General features: G+C 45.9%; 8 protein-coding genes across 9 annotated transcripts; 5 read left to right on the top strand and 3 right to left on the bottom strand.

The window, feature by feature from the left end:
- Nucleotides 1–1,597: 1,597 nt before the first annotated feature.
- On the top strand, nt 1,598–2,633 carry H257_14622 (hypothetical protein). The gene is made up of 2 exons (XM_009842509.1): nt 1,598–1,984; nt 2,049–2,633. The coding sequence occupies exons 1-2, from the start codon at nt 1,617–1,619 to the stop codon at nt 2,506–2,508; spliced, it is 828 nt and encodes a 275-aa protein (XP_009840811.1). The 5' UTR covers nt 1,598–1,616; the 3' UTR covers nt 2,509–2,633.
- Nucleotides 2,634–4,112: 1,479 nt separating this feature from the next.
- On the top strand, nt 4,113–4,852 carry H257_14621 (hypothetical protein). Its single transcript, XM_009842508.1, has one exon. It carries the CDS (start codon nt 4,224–4,226, stop codon nt 4,791–4,793), a length of 570 nt encoding a protein of 189 aa, XP_009840810.1. The 5' UTR covers nt 4,113–4,223; the 3' UTR covers nt 4,794–4,852.
- Nucleotides 4,853–5,264: 412 nt separating this feature from the next.
- H257_14620 (hypothetical protein) lies at nt 5,265–5,986 on the bottom strand. Its single transcript, XM_009842507.1, has one exon. It carries the CDS (start codon nt 5,944–5,946, stop codon nt 5,356–5,358), a length of 591 nt encoding a protein of 196 aa, XP_009840809.1. The 5' UTR covers nt 5,947–5,986; the 3' UTR covers nt 5,265–5,355.
- Nucleotides 5,987–7,755: 1,769 nt separating this feature from the next.
- H257_14619 (hypothetical protein) lies at nt 7,756–8,505 on the top strand. Its single transcript, XM_009842506.1, has 4 exons — nt 7,756–7,876; nt 7,931–8,077; nt 8,135–8,302; nt 8,348–8,505. Exons 1-4 carry the CDS (start codon nt 7,769–7,771, stop codon nt 8,402–8,404), a joined length of 480 nt encoding a protein of 159 aa, XP_009840808.1. The 5' UTR covers nt 7,756–7,768; the 3' UTR covers nt 8,405–8,505.
- A 136-nt stretch (nt 8,506–8,641) lies between these two features.
- Nucleotides 8,642–9,495, bottom strand: H257_14618 (hypothetical protein). Its single transcript, XM_009842505.1, has one exon. The coding sequence runs from the start codon at nt 9,251–9,253 to the stop codon at nt 8,693–8,695; it is 561 nt and encodes a 186-aa protein (XP_009840807.1). The 5' UTR covers nt 9,254–9,495; the 3' UTR covers nt 8,642–8,692.
- Nucleotides 9,496–9,842: 347 nt separating this feature from the next.
- H257_14617 (hypothetical protein) lies at nt 9,843–10,735 on the top strand. Its single transcript, XM_009842504.1, has one exon. It carries the CDS (start codon nt 9,886–9,888, stop codon nt 10,666–10,668), a length of 783 nt encoding a protein of 260 aa, XP_009840806.1. The 5' UTR covers nt 9,843–9,885; the 3' UTR covers nt 10,669–10,735.
- A 213-nt stretch (nt 10,736–10,948) lies between these two features.
- On the top strand, nt 10,949–12,736 carry H257_14616 (hypothetical protein). Its single transcript, XM_009842503.1, has 3 exons — nt 10,949–11,435; nt 11,490–11,682; nt 12,271–12,736. The coding sequence occupies exons 1-3, from the start codon at nt 10,986–10,988 to the stop codon at nt 12,642–12,644; spliced, it is 1,017 nt and encodes a 338-aa protein (XP_009840805.1). The 5' UTR covers nt 10,949–10,985; the 3' UTR covers nt 12,645–12,736.
- A 288-nt stretch (nt 12,737–13,024) lies between these two features.
- Nucleotides 13,025–13,849, bottom strand: H257_14615. 2 transcript variants are annotated; one of them, XM_009842502.1, is made up of 4 exons: nt 13,659–13,849; nt 13,579–13,602; nt 13,381–13,512; nt 13,025–13,329 (listed from the first exon to the last, which is right to left on the bottom strand). In XM_009842502.1, the coding sequence occupies exons 1-4, from the start codon at nt 13,806–13,808 to the stop codon at nt 13,147–13,149; spliced, it is 489 nt and encodes a 162-aa protein (XP_009840804.1). In that variant the 5' UTR covers nt 13,809–13,849; the 3' UTR covers nt 13,025–13,146. The 2 variants fall into 2 exon arrangements, with proteins under 2 accessions (XP_009840804.1, XP_009840803.1); XM_009842501.1 differs by having other exon boundaries at nt 13,025–13,512.
- Between the last annotated feature and the right edge of the window lie 7 nt (nt 13,850–13,856).

The following is a 13,856-nucleotide window of genomic DNA, read 5'->3' as shown; positions in this document are numbered from 1 at the left end:
ATTGGAATATCCATATTTTGTTCTACCTTCCGACATATTCCACAAAACCTACAAATGTGAGCTACATCCCTAACCCTATCAATTCGGATTGGTAGAAATACAATAAATTGTAATGTTTTACTGGTCAATCCTCAATGAATGAATTTTCATTGGACAAAACTAGACATACAAAGATCAAGTTTGGTCGGAGTAACGGTGATATTCATCCATATATACACGAGTGCAACACTGCGCCAGTTTACCTCGGTTCTCTGTAGTATCAACGGGACCGCGTCGGTCATCGAGAAACCACTCGAGAATCGTTGGCTCCATGGGACAAGTTGTCGACTGAAAACTGGAAATAAACGACGGAATAGAAACTGATTGGTGGGGTGGATAATTTTTAAGGCATTTCCTATTTTTATTTCGTACTCAAATAAAAATACGTTAGCAATCACTGTTGGAGATGCTCTTATCTGGGGTCCGTTTTCGGGCCATCTACTGGATTTTTACGGTAGTACTATTAATAAGCTTACTGTAGTACCAGTACAATTCAGCCTTAGGTTGTACCGTTACTTTTGTACAGTACGGATAATTAGGGAATTATCCGGACCGTGCTGTCCCCAAAATTATTGTCCAAGGCAAATCTGGCGAAATCCACCCGGATACAACCCCACATTATCCGTAACTTAGATGGTACCACTATTGTAACAAGTTTTGGGGATAGGGTTGGGGATGCGTTGGAGATGCTCTAAGAGCATCTCCACCACGGTGACAGTATATTTGGCACTAACTGTAAAATTAAACTTCGGTTTTCCCGGATAGCAATTGTTGTATCCGGTACAATTTCGGATAAATGTGAAATTTGGTGTTTACGTTTACTGTCACTCCGAACCAAATATCACCTAATTTCCCGGATAAAAGTGAAATTATTCGTAACTTCGTAGTATGTAGTACTATACGTATAGTAGTAGAAATTACGGCAGTGTTTACAGTCGCGCAGTGGAGATGCTCTGAGAAAATCTCGAGTTGTTTGACACAAAATATACCAAAACATCGGCCACGATTGATCGCACAATTTGGCACTGGCATAATAGTCTAAAGTGATGGACCTACTATTAATAGTACTGTACTTACAGTATGTCGCGAACACCAACTTGCGACAGCCGAGGAAATAGCTTGTGACGGTACCTGCACTTGAGGGAATAAAAACGATATTTTGATGAAAAACCTGTTATATTTTGAGTGCGTTTTAACATAAAACGCTATCTAAACCCACAAATTTGAGTATTTTCTCAAAACTTATTCGCAAAATAATGGATGTCACATACAGCTGTAATATTGTTATTAGAGTATTAATACTCCCAGTTGGATGCAAATTGGAACTCGAGCTTGAAGTCGGCAAAACATGCCACGCTGTGATTGGGCCAGTAGGAGGCGCGGGCCCAGGTGGTAACGTGACGTAGCATGGTTTATCCCTGGCATTACGCTTTAATTGGCTGATTCAAATCCTATCCACCAATCCCATCCGATTATTTCGCTCCCTGAATGGGACAAACCGATGACCAACACCCAAATTCCGCTACGCTGCTGTCATCACCAGCAGAGTGCCAATCATTCTCGCTTTCGTCATCACCATGAGTGTCGTCGACTCCTCGAACGGCGTGCTCGCGTACTACGACACCGTCGTGGGTCCCTTCTTCGCGGACAACGGCCCCGTCGTGCCGGTGGTGTGCGTGCTGCTGTACCTGACCCTCTCCGGCCCGGGCTGCCGCGTCGTCGTGAACGTGCTCGGCCTCGAGATGAGTGCCGAGGACAAGAAGCTCCGGAAGCGACATCCATTCGTGACAGCCTTGAGCGTCGTGCACAACTTCCTCTTGGCCGTGTACTCGGGGTGGACGTTCTACAACTCGGCATCGATCTTCTACCACCACTACCAAACCAACCCGGGGTACTCCAACTTTATGTGCGACGCGTCCGGCAAGCACTGGTCCATCATCAGCTGGTACCTTCCTACCGACCTCCCCGTCCCTCTTGCATGATTCCCACATCATGTATGTATCTACTAGGTGGTTTACTCACTTTTACGTGTCCAAGTTCTACGAGTTTGTCGACAGTTGGATCGTCTACTTGAAGGGCGACAAGCCCATCCTGCTGCAGACGTACCACCACGCCGGCATCATCCTGTGCATGTACTGCCTCATCCAAGCGCAGGCGACGGCGCCGGCCCTCGTCGTCACGTCCTTCAACAGCTTCATCCACACGATCATGTACACGTACTATCTTTTCGCGACCCTCGGCTACCGCAGCCCATACGCCAAATACCTAACCATGGCCCAGCTCACCCAGTTCCTCGTGGGCATCTCCCTCACCGTCCCGTCGTACTTTGTGGCCGGGTGCAACAACACCAACCAGACGTACGGCATCGCCGCCATCCATGTGTACACGGTCATTCTGATCTACCTTTTTGCCATGTTCTTCGCCAAGCGATACGCCACGACCAAGCCTGCGCCCAAAAAGGTTAACTAGAATGGATACAAATGTCCTTGTTATGTGAGAGAGTTGAAAGGGGCCGTTGAATGCACGACCAGCAGGAGACAGGTTGCGAATATTGTTGTTTTTATGTGCTCCTTTTATCCAACTTGCAGGAAATAGTCCAAATAAAAACGCGGATACTATTATATTTCGCAGGTTTATATTAACAGTTACTCGGGAGTAACTGATTGGTAGGTACTACAGTAGTATCGGAATATATTAATATCAATATCATTAGAGTATTAATATTAATAGTAAGTGTCATGTAGTATTACTATACTACATGACGGAGTACTACGTATTAAAAATAGTATATATTTTTCGAAATATTAATACATGTACTAGTAATGTTTTACTAACGTTACTATTAATAGTAGACTATTAATAGTACTACAGTAGTACCAGTATATACTTTGGCACTGCATATGGCAGTTTCATTGTGTAACTTTGAAATCATGCGTTGCACTTGTGGAAGTACATGTATGTGTTGACCGCAATTCACCGTTCCTCGACCATGCCAACTGACTGTGAATCATATGGCGTGAACTATTCGAAGAGGCAGTGAAGGCCTTGCGCGGGCGGGATCGCTCATGGGTTTTGAAGAGGTGCCAAAGGTGGCGGCGTTGCAGGTCAACGGAGGACTGCGGCTAGCTGGCGGAGGCACGGTAGTTAGTACTACTGGGGTCCAACACGGCATCGATCGACACGTGAAGTGGGCAACATGGCATGAACGACTGTGGGCCGGTGCCTCTTGATCGGGTCGCCGATGCCAGGGTTCATTCATTCGATTGGAATATATTCGCGATCCGTTCGGGAATCGACTCGAGCTTCTCCAGCCACTCCTCCTCCTCGCTCATGCATGAACAAGAATACAGTCCCATTGGATGGTCGGAATCTTGAATTCCACATTTGACAAGACACATGAGTCAACGTAGGAACATGTTTATACTTCGAAGTAGTTTGCATGCATGCATGCAATCACGAGGATACTAGTAGAGGTGCTCAAGAAAACACAAGGTACACTAACTGTGGTTAAACACTTTACTGCCAAGAGTTCCAGAAACCAGCGTATGTACCTGTTATTCGATCGAATTCCAAAGCACTTGCGATGTCATTCTGTCGTGGGACGTCCCGTGCATTGTTGAGAATTTGACCACTAACTTTTGATCGTTTGGACCAACGTGCCATGATGATGCACCATTTAGAACGATATAAACGACGCGGTGTAATCTCGTGTACGAGCGGGTTGAGTCTATGTCGATCAAGTCAATAAGGACACAGATTCCATTGTTAACTTTGTATTCGCCGAATATGGTTTCTGTATCAACCAACTACCGGTAGTACCTCTGAGACATTATACAAACCTTCTGGGGGACAGCCCTCACAATAGCTCTGTCACAGAACTGTCCATTGCCCCCCACACAGCACTTACCACTCAATACAGCGTGTACACCGCTGTACGTACCACCCTCAACTACGACCTACAAGTTCCACAGTATGGAACGTCAACACAACGCCGCCCTCTCCCGTGGATAGCTCAAACAGTATTCGTCGGTCGTTGGACAATTCGCTTGCAAGTCCTTCCTAAACGCGTACGTCAATATTCCAACAGTGTCTCGCAAAAGCAATAACAACATGAGTCCCTGTGGTCATTTCACAATTTCGTTCGACATTCGCATCTCGGCATTGGGACGGCATCGACGGGGGGAATGGAGGAGTTGGACGCGGTGGCACTTCGAGCCCTCCAAGCTCAAGAAGTGGCGACACTGAGACAAGGGCACGCCCTGGACAATCACCTGAACAACGTGGAAACGGCGACTCGCACAAACCGGACGGACGCGGACGCAGCGGCGTGGGCCGACCTCGAGGCCCAGCACTCGATTGAGGGTGAGGCAATGCGGCTGCGGTGGACCCAGCGCAAGAACGACTTTGAAGAGCAAAAGCAGGGCGAGATGCAGGCTCTCATGGCCAAACATCATCGCGCGCACAAGGCCATCCAAGACAGCGAGTCGCTGGACGAAACCTCCATGACCAAGCGCCACGTGTTTGAACACGATCGACTGCATCGGTACCTGGAGCGAGAACAGGAGCGGCGCTGTGCCCAGGCGCAGATGACGCGCGACGTGCTGTCGTGCAAACAGTGCTACGAAGATTCGACCCTGAGCATCAAGCACGACCGCCAGCGAGAAACGATGCGCCACAAGCAGTCGGCCGCCATCTACGTGCTCCAACAGCAAAAGTGCGATGTCAGTATGCCAACGTTTCAACACTTTGCGTAGCTGATGAGAACGTTATTAACGTTAGTGGTCATTGCAGCACTGCTTTTTGAATATATCGATCTTAGAAAAAGACGTTCAGTGGTCATTGCAGCACTGCTTTTTGAATATATCAATCTTAGAAACAGACGTTCATGGCCTTGGAGCCCCATTGCCCCCCATTGGAACCAACCAACCCCATCTACCCATCCATACTTGAGTTTGTGTACATGTAATTGCTGCAGTGTAACTTTTTTTCTTCCAAGCCCTTCAATATGCGCAAAGCAAACTGCACAAAACGTGTACAACTGAATCAGCTTGCCGTTATTATTGCGTTAGTGTATATGCTAACTCGTGAGGATGTCGTATTCATAACTACCGGTATTGAGAAGTGCATTGTCTCAACGTTACCGGTATGTTTTCAAGACTAGAGCACTAGCACAAACCGAGCTTTTGACATCCATGCAGGCGCATTTGCTACCTGTTGTTGCTTCACTTGTATCTCACAACTTCTTTCCATTAGTAAGGTTACTACTTCAGTATTACTACTCCAACGCTTACTCAGCTGACATCTTTTCAGTCCCTACTACATGTAGTCAGCCGCTACTCCGTCGGCTGTCGCTTGCTGCTGCTTGTGCCGCATGTTTTGGCGCTGCCGGTCGTGCAAAAGTTCGAGACAGTTGGCTTCATAAGTCTGCTTGGAAGCCAGAACATCGCGCGCCATTTGCGCTTGACTACGGCGCACCTCTTGGTCGTGGGCCAGATTGCGCTGTAGGATCGTTTGCTCCAACGCATGGCGCTTGGCCATCGAGTCTTGGTCGAGCACCTCGTTCTCGTGAATGGCATTGGTCGCATGCTGCTGTTTGGTGATTAAAGCCTGCATCTCAGCCTGTTTGAGCTCGTCGTAATCGGACTGGCGCTGACGCCACTGCTTGTGCATGGCCTCGCCCTCCATGGTTTGCTTGGCCTCTAAGTCTGCCCACGCCATCGCGTGAGTGTCCATCGCTTCGTCCTCCATCTTCGATTCCATGTTTTTCAGATCGTTGTCTAGGGCATACCCCTGCCGCATCGCCGCCACTTCGTCTGCTTGGAGGGTCTGAAGGGCCTGCTCCATTAAGTCGAAAGTTTTCTCATGGGACTTGCCACCCGAATTGACGCACGGGGTGCCAAGTCCCATAAGATCAGTTTCGGTTAACCCGCTCGGATGGTTAACGTTTACACTGATAACGTTGGATGGATAAAATATTTTACTACTACTATTAATAGTACAGTAGTAATATATCTTAGCTCTGGTCATATGAAAAGTACATATCGTTTGATAGTTCTTATTATACTGTACGTACTGACCAAATACTGTAGTTAACTGTAAGCTTATTACGTATTACTAATAATACTAAGCTTAGTATTATTGTGCTGCCACGCAGACGAAAGTCTTGTGGATCTTAAGTCCACCCCCTTAGACCACTCGGGCATAATGGCTTGGCTTTATCTATCGTACTACTAAAAATAAGTAAGTACAATATATTTTAATAAGTACAATATATTTTGAGTATTATCTATCGTGCTACTAAAAATAAGTACAATATATTTTGAGTATTAGGGTGCGTCGGTGTGGTGTAAACTTGACAATTGTGAGAAATTGTGAAAATCGCCAACAAATAGCCGCGATGATATGATTGGTTAGAATTTTGAAGATTTGGGCAGAAATGGACCAACTCATTTTTCCTCTGTTTGTCGACGAAATAATAAGAAGGAACTACCTGGGCAGTACGACGAGGTATATTCGCACGTTGCGGTAGCGCGGGCGTCAGTGGGTGCATTAGAGATGTTTGTGTGTACATAGGTGTGCATGTGTGCTGGGGATACGGAGAAATTCGCTTACGAGGCCTACGCGCTCATGTGTAAATGCTGCAATATTGGATCGTCCATTGGCTCAGCTCAGGCAACTGCGACATATTAGGGTGATTATTAACGATTGTTTTGTGAGAGAAATCCCACTTTTTGTCATTCGGGGCATTTCGCGGACATTCCGATCGAGGCGATTTAAAAACCGCCCATGTAGAACACACAATAATAGTACTATAACTGTAATATTAATAGTAGTACGTAGTAATAATATCAATAGTAGTACGTAGTATTAATAGTACTACGTAGTATACTATTAGTCCAGATACTGCAGTGAACTACTATTAATATTACATTAATTAATAGTACTACTATAGTAGTTACATACTATAGTAGTGAACTACTATTAATATTACATTAATAGTACCATGATATTAATAGTAGTTCACTACTATAATATATTAATAGTAGTTACATATTATAGTTTAGTTCACTACTATAATATATTAATAGTAGTTACTACTATTAATATTATATTAATAGTAATAGTACTATTATTGTAATATTTTATAGTAGTGAACTACTATTAAAATTATAGTAGCAATAATATTACTATTACTATAGTATTAATATTAATAAAAAATTATAGGAACATTAATACATACATAGTACTATTACTATAATATTATTAAGTAGTAACTACTATTAATATATTATAGTAGTAATAATGTTAGTACTATTAATGGAATATTAATATATTATAGTAGTGAACTACTATTAATATTACTTCAATAGTACTATTAATGTAATATTAATAGTAGTTCACTACTATAATATGTAACTACTATTAATATATTTTAGTAGTGAACTAATATTAATATTACAGTAATAGTTCACTAATATATTATAGTAGTGAACAATTACTGTAGTATAGTAGTATTACAGTAATAGTACTATTAATGTATTATTAAAGTAATATTAATAGTAGCTCTCTACTATAATATATTAATAGTAGTTCACTACTATACTATTAATATTACAGTAATAGTACTATTAATGTAGTTCACTACTAGTACTATGTTACTAGTATATTAATAGTAGTTTACTGCAATATCTGTAACATATCCATTTTGAGAGTATTGCTTCTTTTACTAATGGGACAATTGACACATGACGAGCTCGACGCGTTGATCTGGGGTGGCGGTCGTTCGCAGCGGCCACCGACGGACGCCGCTCTAGAAGGGCTTGTCCGACGTCTCCAGGTACTCCATCGTATCCACACTATCATCATTCTCATCCAAAGGGACGCTCCGCAGGTGGTGTGGGTTGCGCGTGTGGTGACATGGTTGGCCCAGACTTGGGTGGTTGAAGCGTGGTCCGCCGAATCGACAAAAGCAACGGGCATTCTCATGCTTCTCTACGTGCTGAGTTACTTCCTGTATGTGAGGGGTCGTCAAGCATTGGTAACGACATTCATTCCATTGCGTGAACTACTGTGAATGTGACTCTGTTATTCGTAGGTCATCAAGCTGTTGGTCCTGTTGAGTCTTGTGGGGTTAGTCTCCGACATTGTAAAGCCTGTCATCCAAATGGCAGCTGGGCAAAATGGAGCGGCGAGTCCATGGACGATCGGCGGTCTCCTTGCACTCGTGTCCATCTCGCTGTCCCTGGTCATGCTGTGGTGCAATGTATGCTGCCTACAAATACTGTCGCTTGTAACATGACCCTTGTAGGCTCGAATCGTCCTGCGATCCATTGCCCCCAAGAAACATTTGCACAAACACCAATAACACCTACGAATTACGACCAGTGTCTATAACATGCATGATACAGTACTACTCATACCTTTTCGACTATGAATATTTGGTTACTACGTAGTAATCGTTGTCCTTCAGCAACAAAAAACAAGTTGGACAATGGACCACCACGTTATTTCCAGGCCTTAAGTGATGCTCTCCAGATATAACGTGACATCTCTCCCAATGACCAACATCCTCCCAACTAAAACGTCGTATTACATACTATTACGAAAGCGTGCGTATTCGTTCCGATTTGCGTATCGCCACGTCCCACAAATCTCACACACCGAGGGCAGCAGCATGGAGGAGATGGACTCGGCGGCTCTTCGCGCCCTCCAGGCCCACGAAGTGACAGCGATGCGGCAAGGGCATGCCCTGGACAACCACCTGAGCCACCTGGAAGCGGCGGCGCGGGATAACGTGACCGAGACGGAGGCGGAGGCTTGGGCGGACCTCAAGGCCAAGCAGGCGATGGAGGACGAGGCCATGCACAAACAGTGGATCCAGCGCAAGTACGACCTGGAAGGGTTGAAACAGGTGGAGATGCAGGCGCTGGTGTCCAAGCAGCTGCACGCGAACAATGTCATCAAGGAGCATGAGCTGCTGGACGAAGACTCGATGACCAAGCGACACGAGTACGAGCACGACATTCTCCAGCACAACCTGGCGCGGGAAGAAGCTCTGCGTCACAGCCTTGCGCAAACGAGGCGGGACATGATGAACTGCAAGCAGTGCTACGAAGAAACGTCGCTTGAGAAGAAGCACGAACTGCAGCGAGAGGTTATGCTGCAGAAACAGCAGTCGGCCCTGCAGCAGCAGCAACGGGACGAAGAACGTCATGAATCAGAGAGTTTGGCGGCGCTTTTCCCGTAATGTTGCGTTCTTCACGGAGGGGAAGGGGCATCAAATATAGATGAGGAGTGAGTGGTGTATGCACTTCGTCCACTCCTGTGGCGACGTAAACAGGAGCAGATAAGAGATGCGGTATCGCCTTATGCACGACATATAGCTATATTTAAGTAGGTATGTACTGGCCACGAGATGCACGTTGGTGTGGCTGTGGAGGGAAGTGTAGAGTCTGGCTCGGAGCTCGCCGATCATTCGGTAGCGCCACGTCGGCAATACTGCTAGCATCTTGAAGGAGCGCTGAATCCAGCAGTAGATTCTAACACTTCGTATACGAGGATTGGACGCTAAGTGCATGCAAAAACCGTGGAGCTAGATACGTAGTCTGACGGATGTCTGGCGAGGTTCTCGACTCGACCCCAATGACATTACTGTACGGAGCTGTGAAGCGTTGCAATGTCAACTAACCAATCAAAGCGGAGATTGATTCTACCAATCAGATGCAAATATAAATAATATTTAAACCAATTAAAAGTCGAATCCGACAGATGTTTTTCGTATGAGAATTGTACTAACCGATTGGACGAAATCTAGAAACCGAGCAGAACATCAACTTGCAGCTCCTCATGAAGCCGAACATGCGTGCACTGGGCTTCTGCGGCGCCGACGACTCGGTCGATCCGAAGCTTCTCCAGATCATCTCGACGCACTACCCATGGGTGGAGTGGGGGGTCCTCTTTCGTCCAGACCTCGAAGGCACTCCGCGCTACGCGTCCTCTGCTTGGGTGTCGCGCCTGGCATCCTTGCAGAACAACGCGACCACACTCCCACCTATGAAGCTAGCTGCCCACTTGTGCGGTTCTCGATGTCAAGATATCCTCTCTGGTGATGCGCGCTTCGTCAAGGACCTGGTGAAGTTGGGATTCCGACGGGTACAGGTCAACGCCACTGCAGCGAACCGCGTGGTTGTTGACCCAGAACACACATCGACCTACGTCGAAAACATCCTCGCGTGTATTCGAAGCGTCCCCGACGTGGAATGGATCTTTCAAAGCAACCAAGAAACCAAGGCGTTGTTAGCCGGTCTGCTCGTCGCCGCGCCTTCGAACATGAGCATTCTCTTCGATGCTTCGTGTGGTTTGGGTGTCCCCATGACAGAGTTCCCCAAGCCGTTTGATAGCATCCCCTGTGGGTACGCCGGAGGCATCTCCCCCGCGAACATCGTGCAGATGCTCGCGCGCATCGGCGACGCGAGCGCCGGGCGGCCCGTGTGGATCGACATGGAGTCTAGCCTCCGCCGCTTCGTCCGCGGTCCCGACGGAGCGGAGACGGACTCGTTCAGCATCGATGTGTGCTTTGCGTGCATCCAGGCTTCGCTGCCGACATTTGAGGAGAAGCAAAGTTCGTAGTTTCTCCAGACTAACAGAATATACTTTTAACCATACCGGTACTGAAGTATCAACTGGAAATAGTTCGTATACAGTATGAATATATTGAATATATTTACAGTTAAGAATATTATTGATAAATGAAATGTACACTACCTGTAGATGATCATCTATTAAAGTAGATGATGGATACAACATCTACGTTACAAAAAGTTATCATTCATTTATTAATATTTGAAATCGAACTCTCGAACATCATTCCAAATCCAAAACTTATCCGGAAGCTACATTTTGGTCTGGTGTCCCTTCAAAATAGAACCACACGCGCTTGCAACAGCATGAGCAGCGATGATGAAGATGCAGGAAGCGACAACGGTGGTGATGACAAGCAGTCGTCGTTGCTGAAGGCGTTCTTCAGCAAGTACGAAGTCGACGTGGACGACGACGACGACGAGGCCGTGGAGGAGATCGACTTGTCCGAGAAACAACTGACCAAAGTCCCCAGCGAACTGTGTGTGATCCCACAACTCCAGGAATCCCTTCGCACGCTTTGTCTGGAGAAGAACCAACTCAAAGGACTTCCAGATGCCATTGGCCTCCTGCATAACCTGCACGAATTGTACTTGCGGGAGAACGAGCTCGAGTCACTGCCGGCCGCGCTCGCCAAACTCACGCACCTCGACTCCCTCTACCTCGAAGACAATGCGTTGTCCGAGTCTGGGTTTCCCAACGAAATACACACACTCGCTCGTTTGAAAGGTTTGTGTCTGCAGCGCAACAAACTCACGGTAACATCAATCCCCTCGAAGTCCCTCCATCCCTCACGACCCGTCGTGATCTAGCGGGTGCCGCTTCCGCTGCTGTCCCTGGTGGCGTTGGAAGAGCTGTACTTGGACGCCAACAGCATCAATGAACTACCGTCTGAAATCGGTCAATTGGTCAACTTAAAGGAACTGGACATCCCCAACAACAAGTTGCGGACGTTGCCCAAGTCGTTTGTGAACCTCGTCAAGCTCGAAATCCTCCATCTCGAAGGTATATACATACATATATATACTAGTACATACATACATATATATACATACATATACATACATACATACATACATATACATACATACATATACATACATACATACATACATATATATATATATATATATACATATATATATTATATATACATACATGTATACATGTGGTTTAATTCGACGATACGCGCAAAACCTTACCAATTATTGTCAATATTAAAAAAAAAAAATTAAATACAGGGGTAATATTCAGGGCAATTAATTAATGAGCCACTTATACCATCCCTATGTTCAAATAAGTAATTATTATTATTTATACGTTATTTTATATTTTCTTTTAAATCATATTCAAATAAGTCTCCTTCTCTAAAAAAATATTTTAATAGAATAAATAAATATTTTTAAAAAAAGAATATAGGTATTTTGTATTTATTAGCAATATCTTCTTTGGTATTATAATTGCAGGTTGGTCTAGTAATTCCAAATATGCTATTTTAGGTGCTTTACGTTCACTGTATATAAATGACTTTATTTAATTATATTATTATTACCATGCCGTTCATTGTGGTATTCGTGATAACAACCTTGGTAGGCAACGCCTTGGACAAACTCCCCAAAGATCTCGGCGCCCTCATCTCCTTGCGCAAGGTGTACCTACAGGACAACATGTTAACCAAACTCCATGCTTCTCTGGGCCGATGCACTCGGCTGGAAGTGATCAACATCGAAAACAATAGCCTGACCAAAGTCGCCAAACGCATCGGCGACCTCCCTCGGCTCAAGCACTTGCTTTTAGCTGGCAACCACCTCGAGAGCCTCCCGTTCAATCCGTACGAAAAGCTCGGCGGACTGCGCCGACTTACTCTCACGGGGAATAAATTGTCGCCGGAACTCATGAAGTTGGAGGGCGGCGCGCCGTCGAGCGCCGCCGCGATTGCCGAAACAGACGAAGACGACGACGGATGATATCTCATACATACTGTAACGAGGCCACGATCGATGGACCAACTATAACAGTTTAGAAGATAACTAAGAGAACGACGCTTTGTAATACTACAGTAGTTAGTAGTACATTTACGAGTTAGGAGTATCTGTTAGGCGTAGAATACTGTTCATAGTACCATAGAAATACAATTTCTATTAATAGTACTACGTAGTATTAATACTAAGTATTCCTACTATTATACAGTACTACTACGTAGTACTTCGAAGTATTAGAGGATACTACAAGAGAAGGTAGTGTCCAATATAGTACTACTACTACTACTATTAATAGTATGTACGTCGAGTAGTATGTAGTACAGCGTTGCAATCGGGGTTGTCGGCTAGTATACCACTGCGAACGTCGGCAATAGGCATTGCTGCAAGCCACTCTTCTCCACTGTTTTCTCATGAATGTACTTGCTACATGAGCGTACTTAATAGTATATACTAACTACTACTAGTACATGTTACAATTGACTGAACGTTATGTGAAAAACGCACACGTGTCCAAGTCCGTTTTGATGGGCGACAGCAGCGGCGCCATGTGAGATGCGCCACGGAAGCTGCTGTTTTGCGCATGATTGTTCGATGGAAACGACGAGGCCTGGGGCAGATGCTGCTCGGTAGGACTGGGGTCACTGGCCATGCTTTGGCGTTGTTGGCTGACCTACATGTCCCCAACGTCAGTCGAATATACGACACATGAATCTCCACGAACAAGGTAGTTGAAGGTGAGGATTTGCTCCTTGAGGGTCAAATGTAGCGTGTACGCCTCGAAGAACGACGGGTTCTGCTCTTCCAGCTTTTGCCACACGGTGCAAGTGAAGTGTGGATCCACGTTGGCTTGCGCCTACACAGCACCCACACCCCATCATGTTCGTTGGATGGGAGGTGGAGGACTACTGTAGCAAGTAACCTGCAATGCATTGATGATGTCGGCCTAGGACATAGGTGTCAACGGTGATGACGACGACGACGGTGGGGAGTCGTTCTCACCTGCGACATGGACTGTTGCAGACATCGCTCGATGAGGTTCTGCACGCGCAAGATCTCGTTCCATGACAAGGCGCTGTCATCATTGTTGTTGTTGCTCGGTGGGTTGCCTCCATGCGCGGTGGGGTGGGCAATCGCTGTCGTGTCCGCCATCGGTCGCCGGTCACAGAATGGGATCCCTCGAAAGGGCACTTTGGTTCG

This window comes from Aphanomyces astaci, assembly GCF_000520075.1.
Source record: "Aphanomyces astaci strain APO3 unplaced genomic scaffold supercont1.59, whole genome shotgun sequence".
Lineage (NCBI taxonomy): Eukaryota > Oomycota > Saprolegniomycetes > Saprolegniales > Verrucalvaceae > Aphanomyces > Aphanomyces astaci.
The sequence above is the reverse complement of the archived record's forward strand: the minus strand, read 5'-3'. Positions and strand labels throughout refer to the sequence as shown.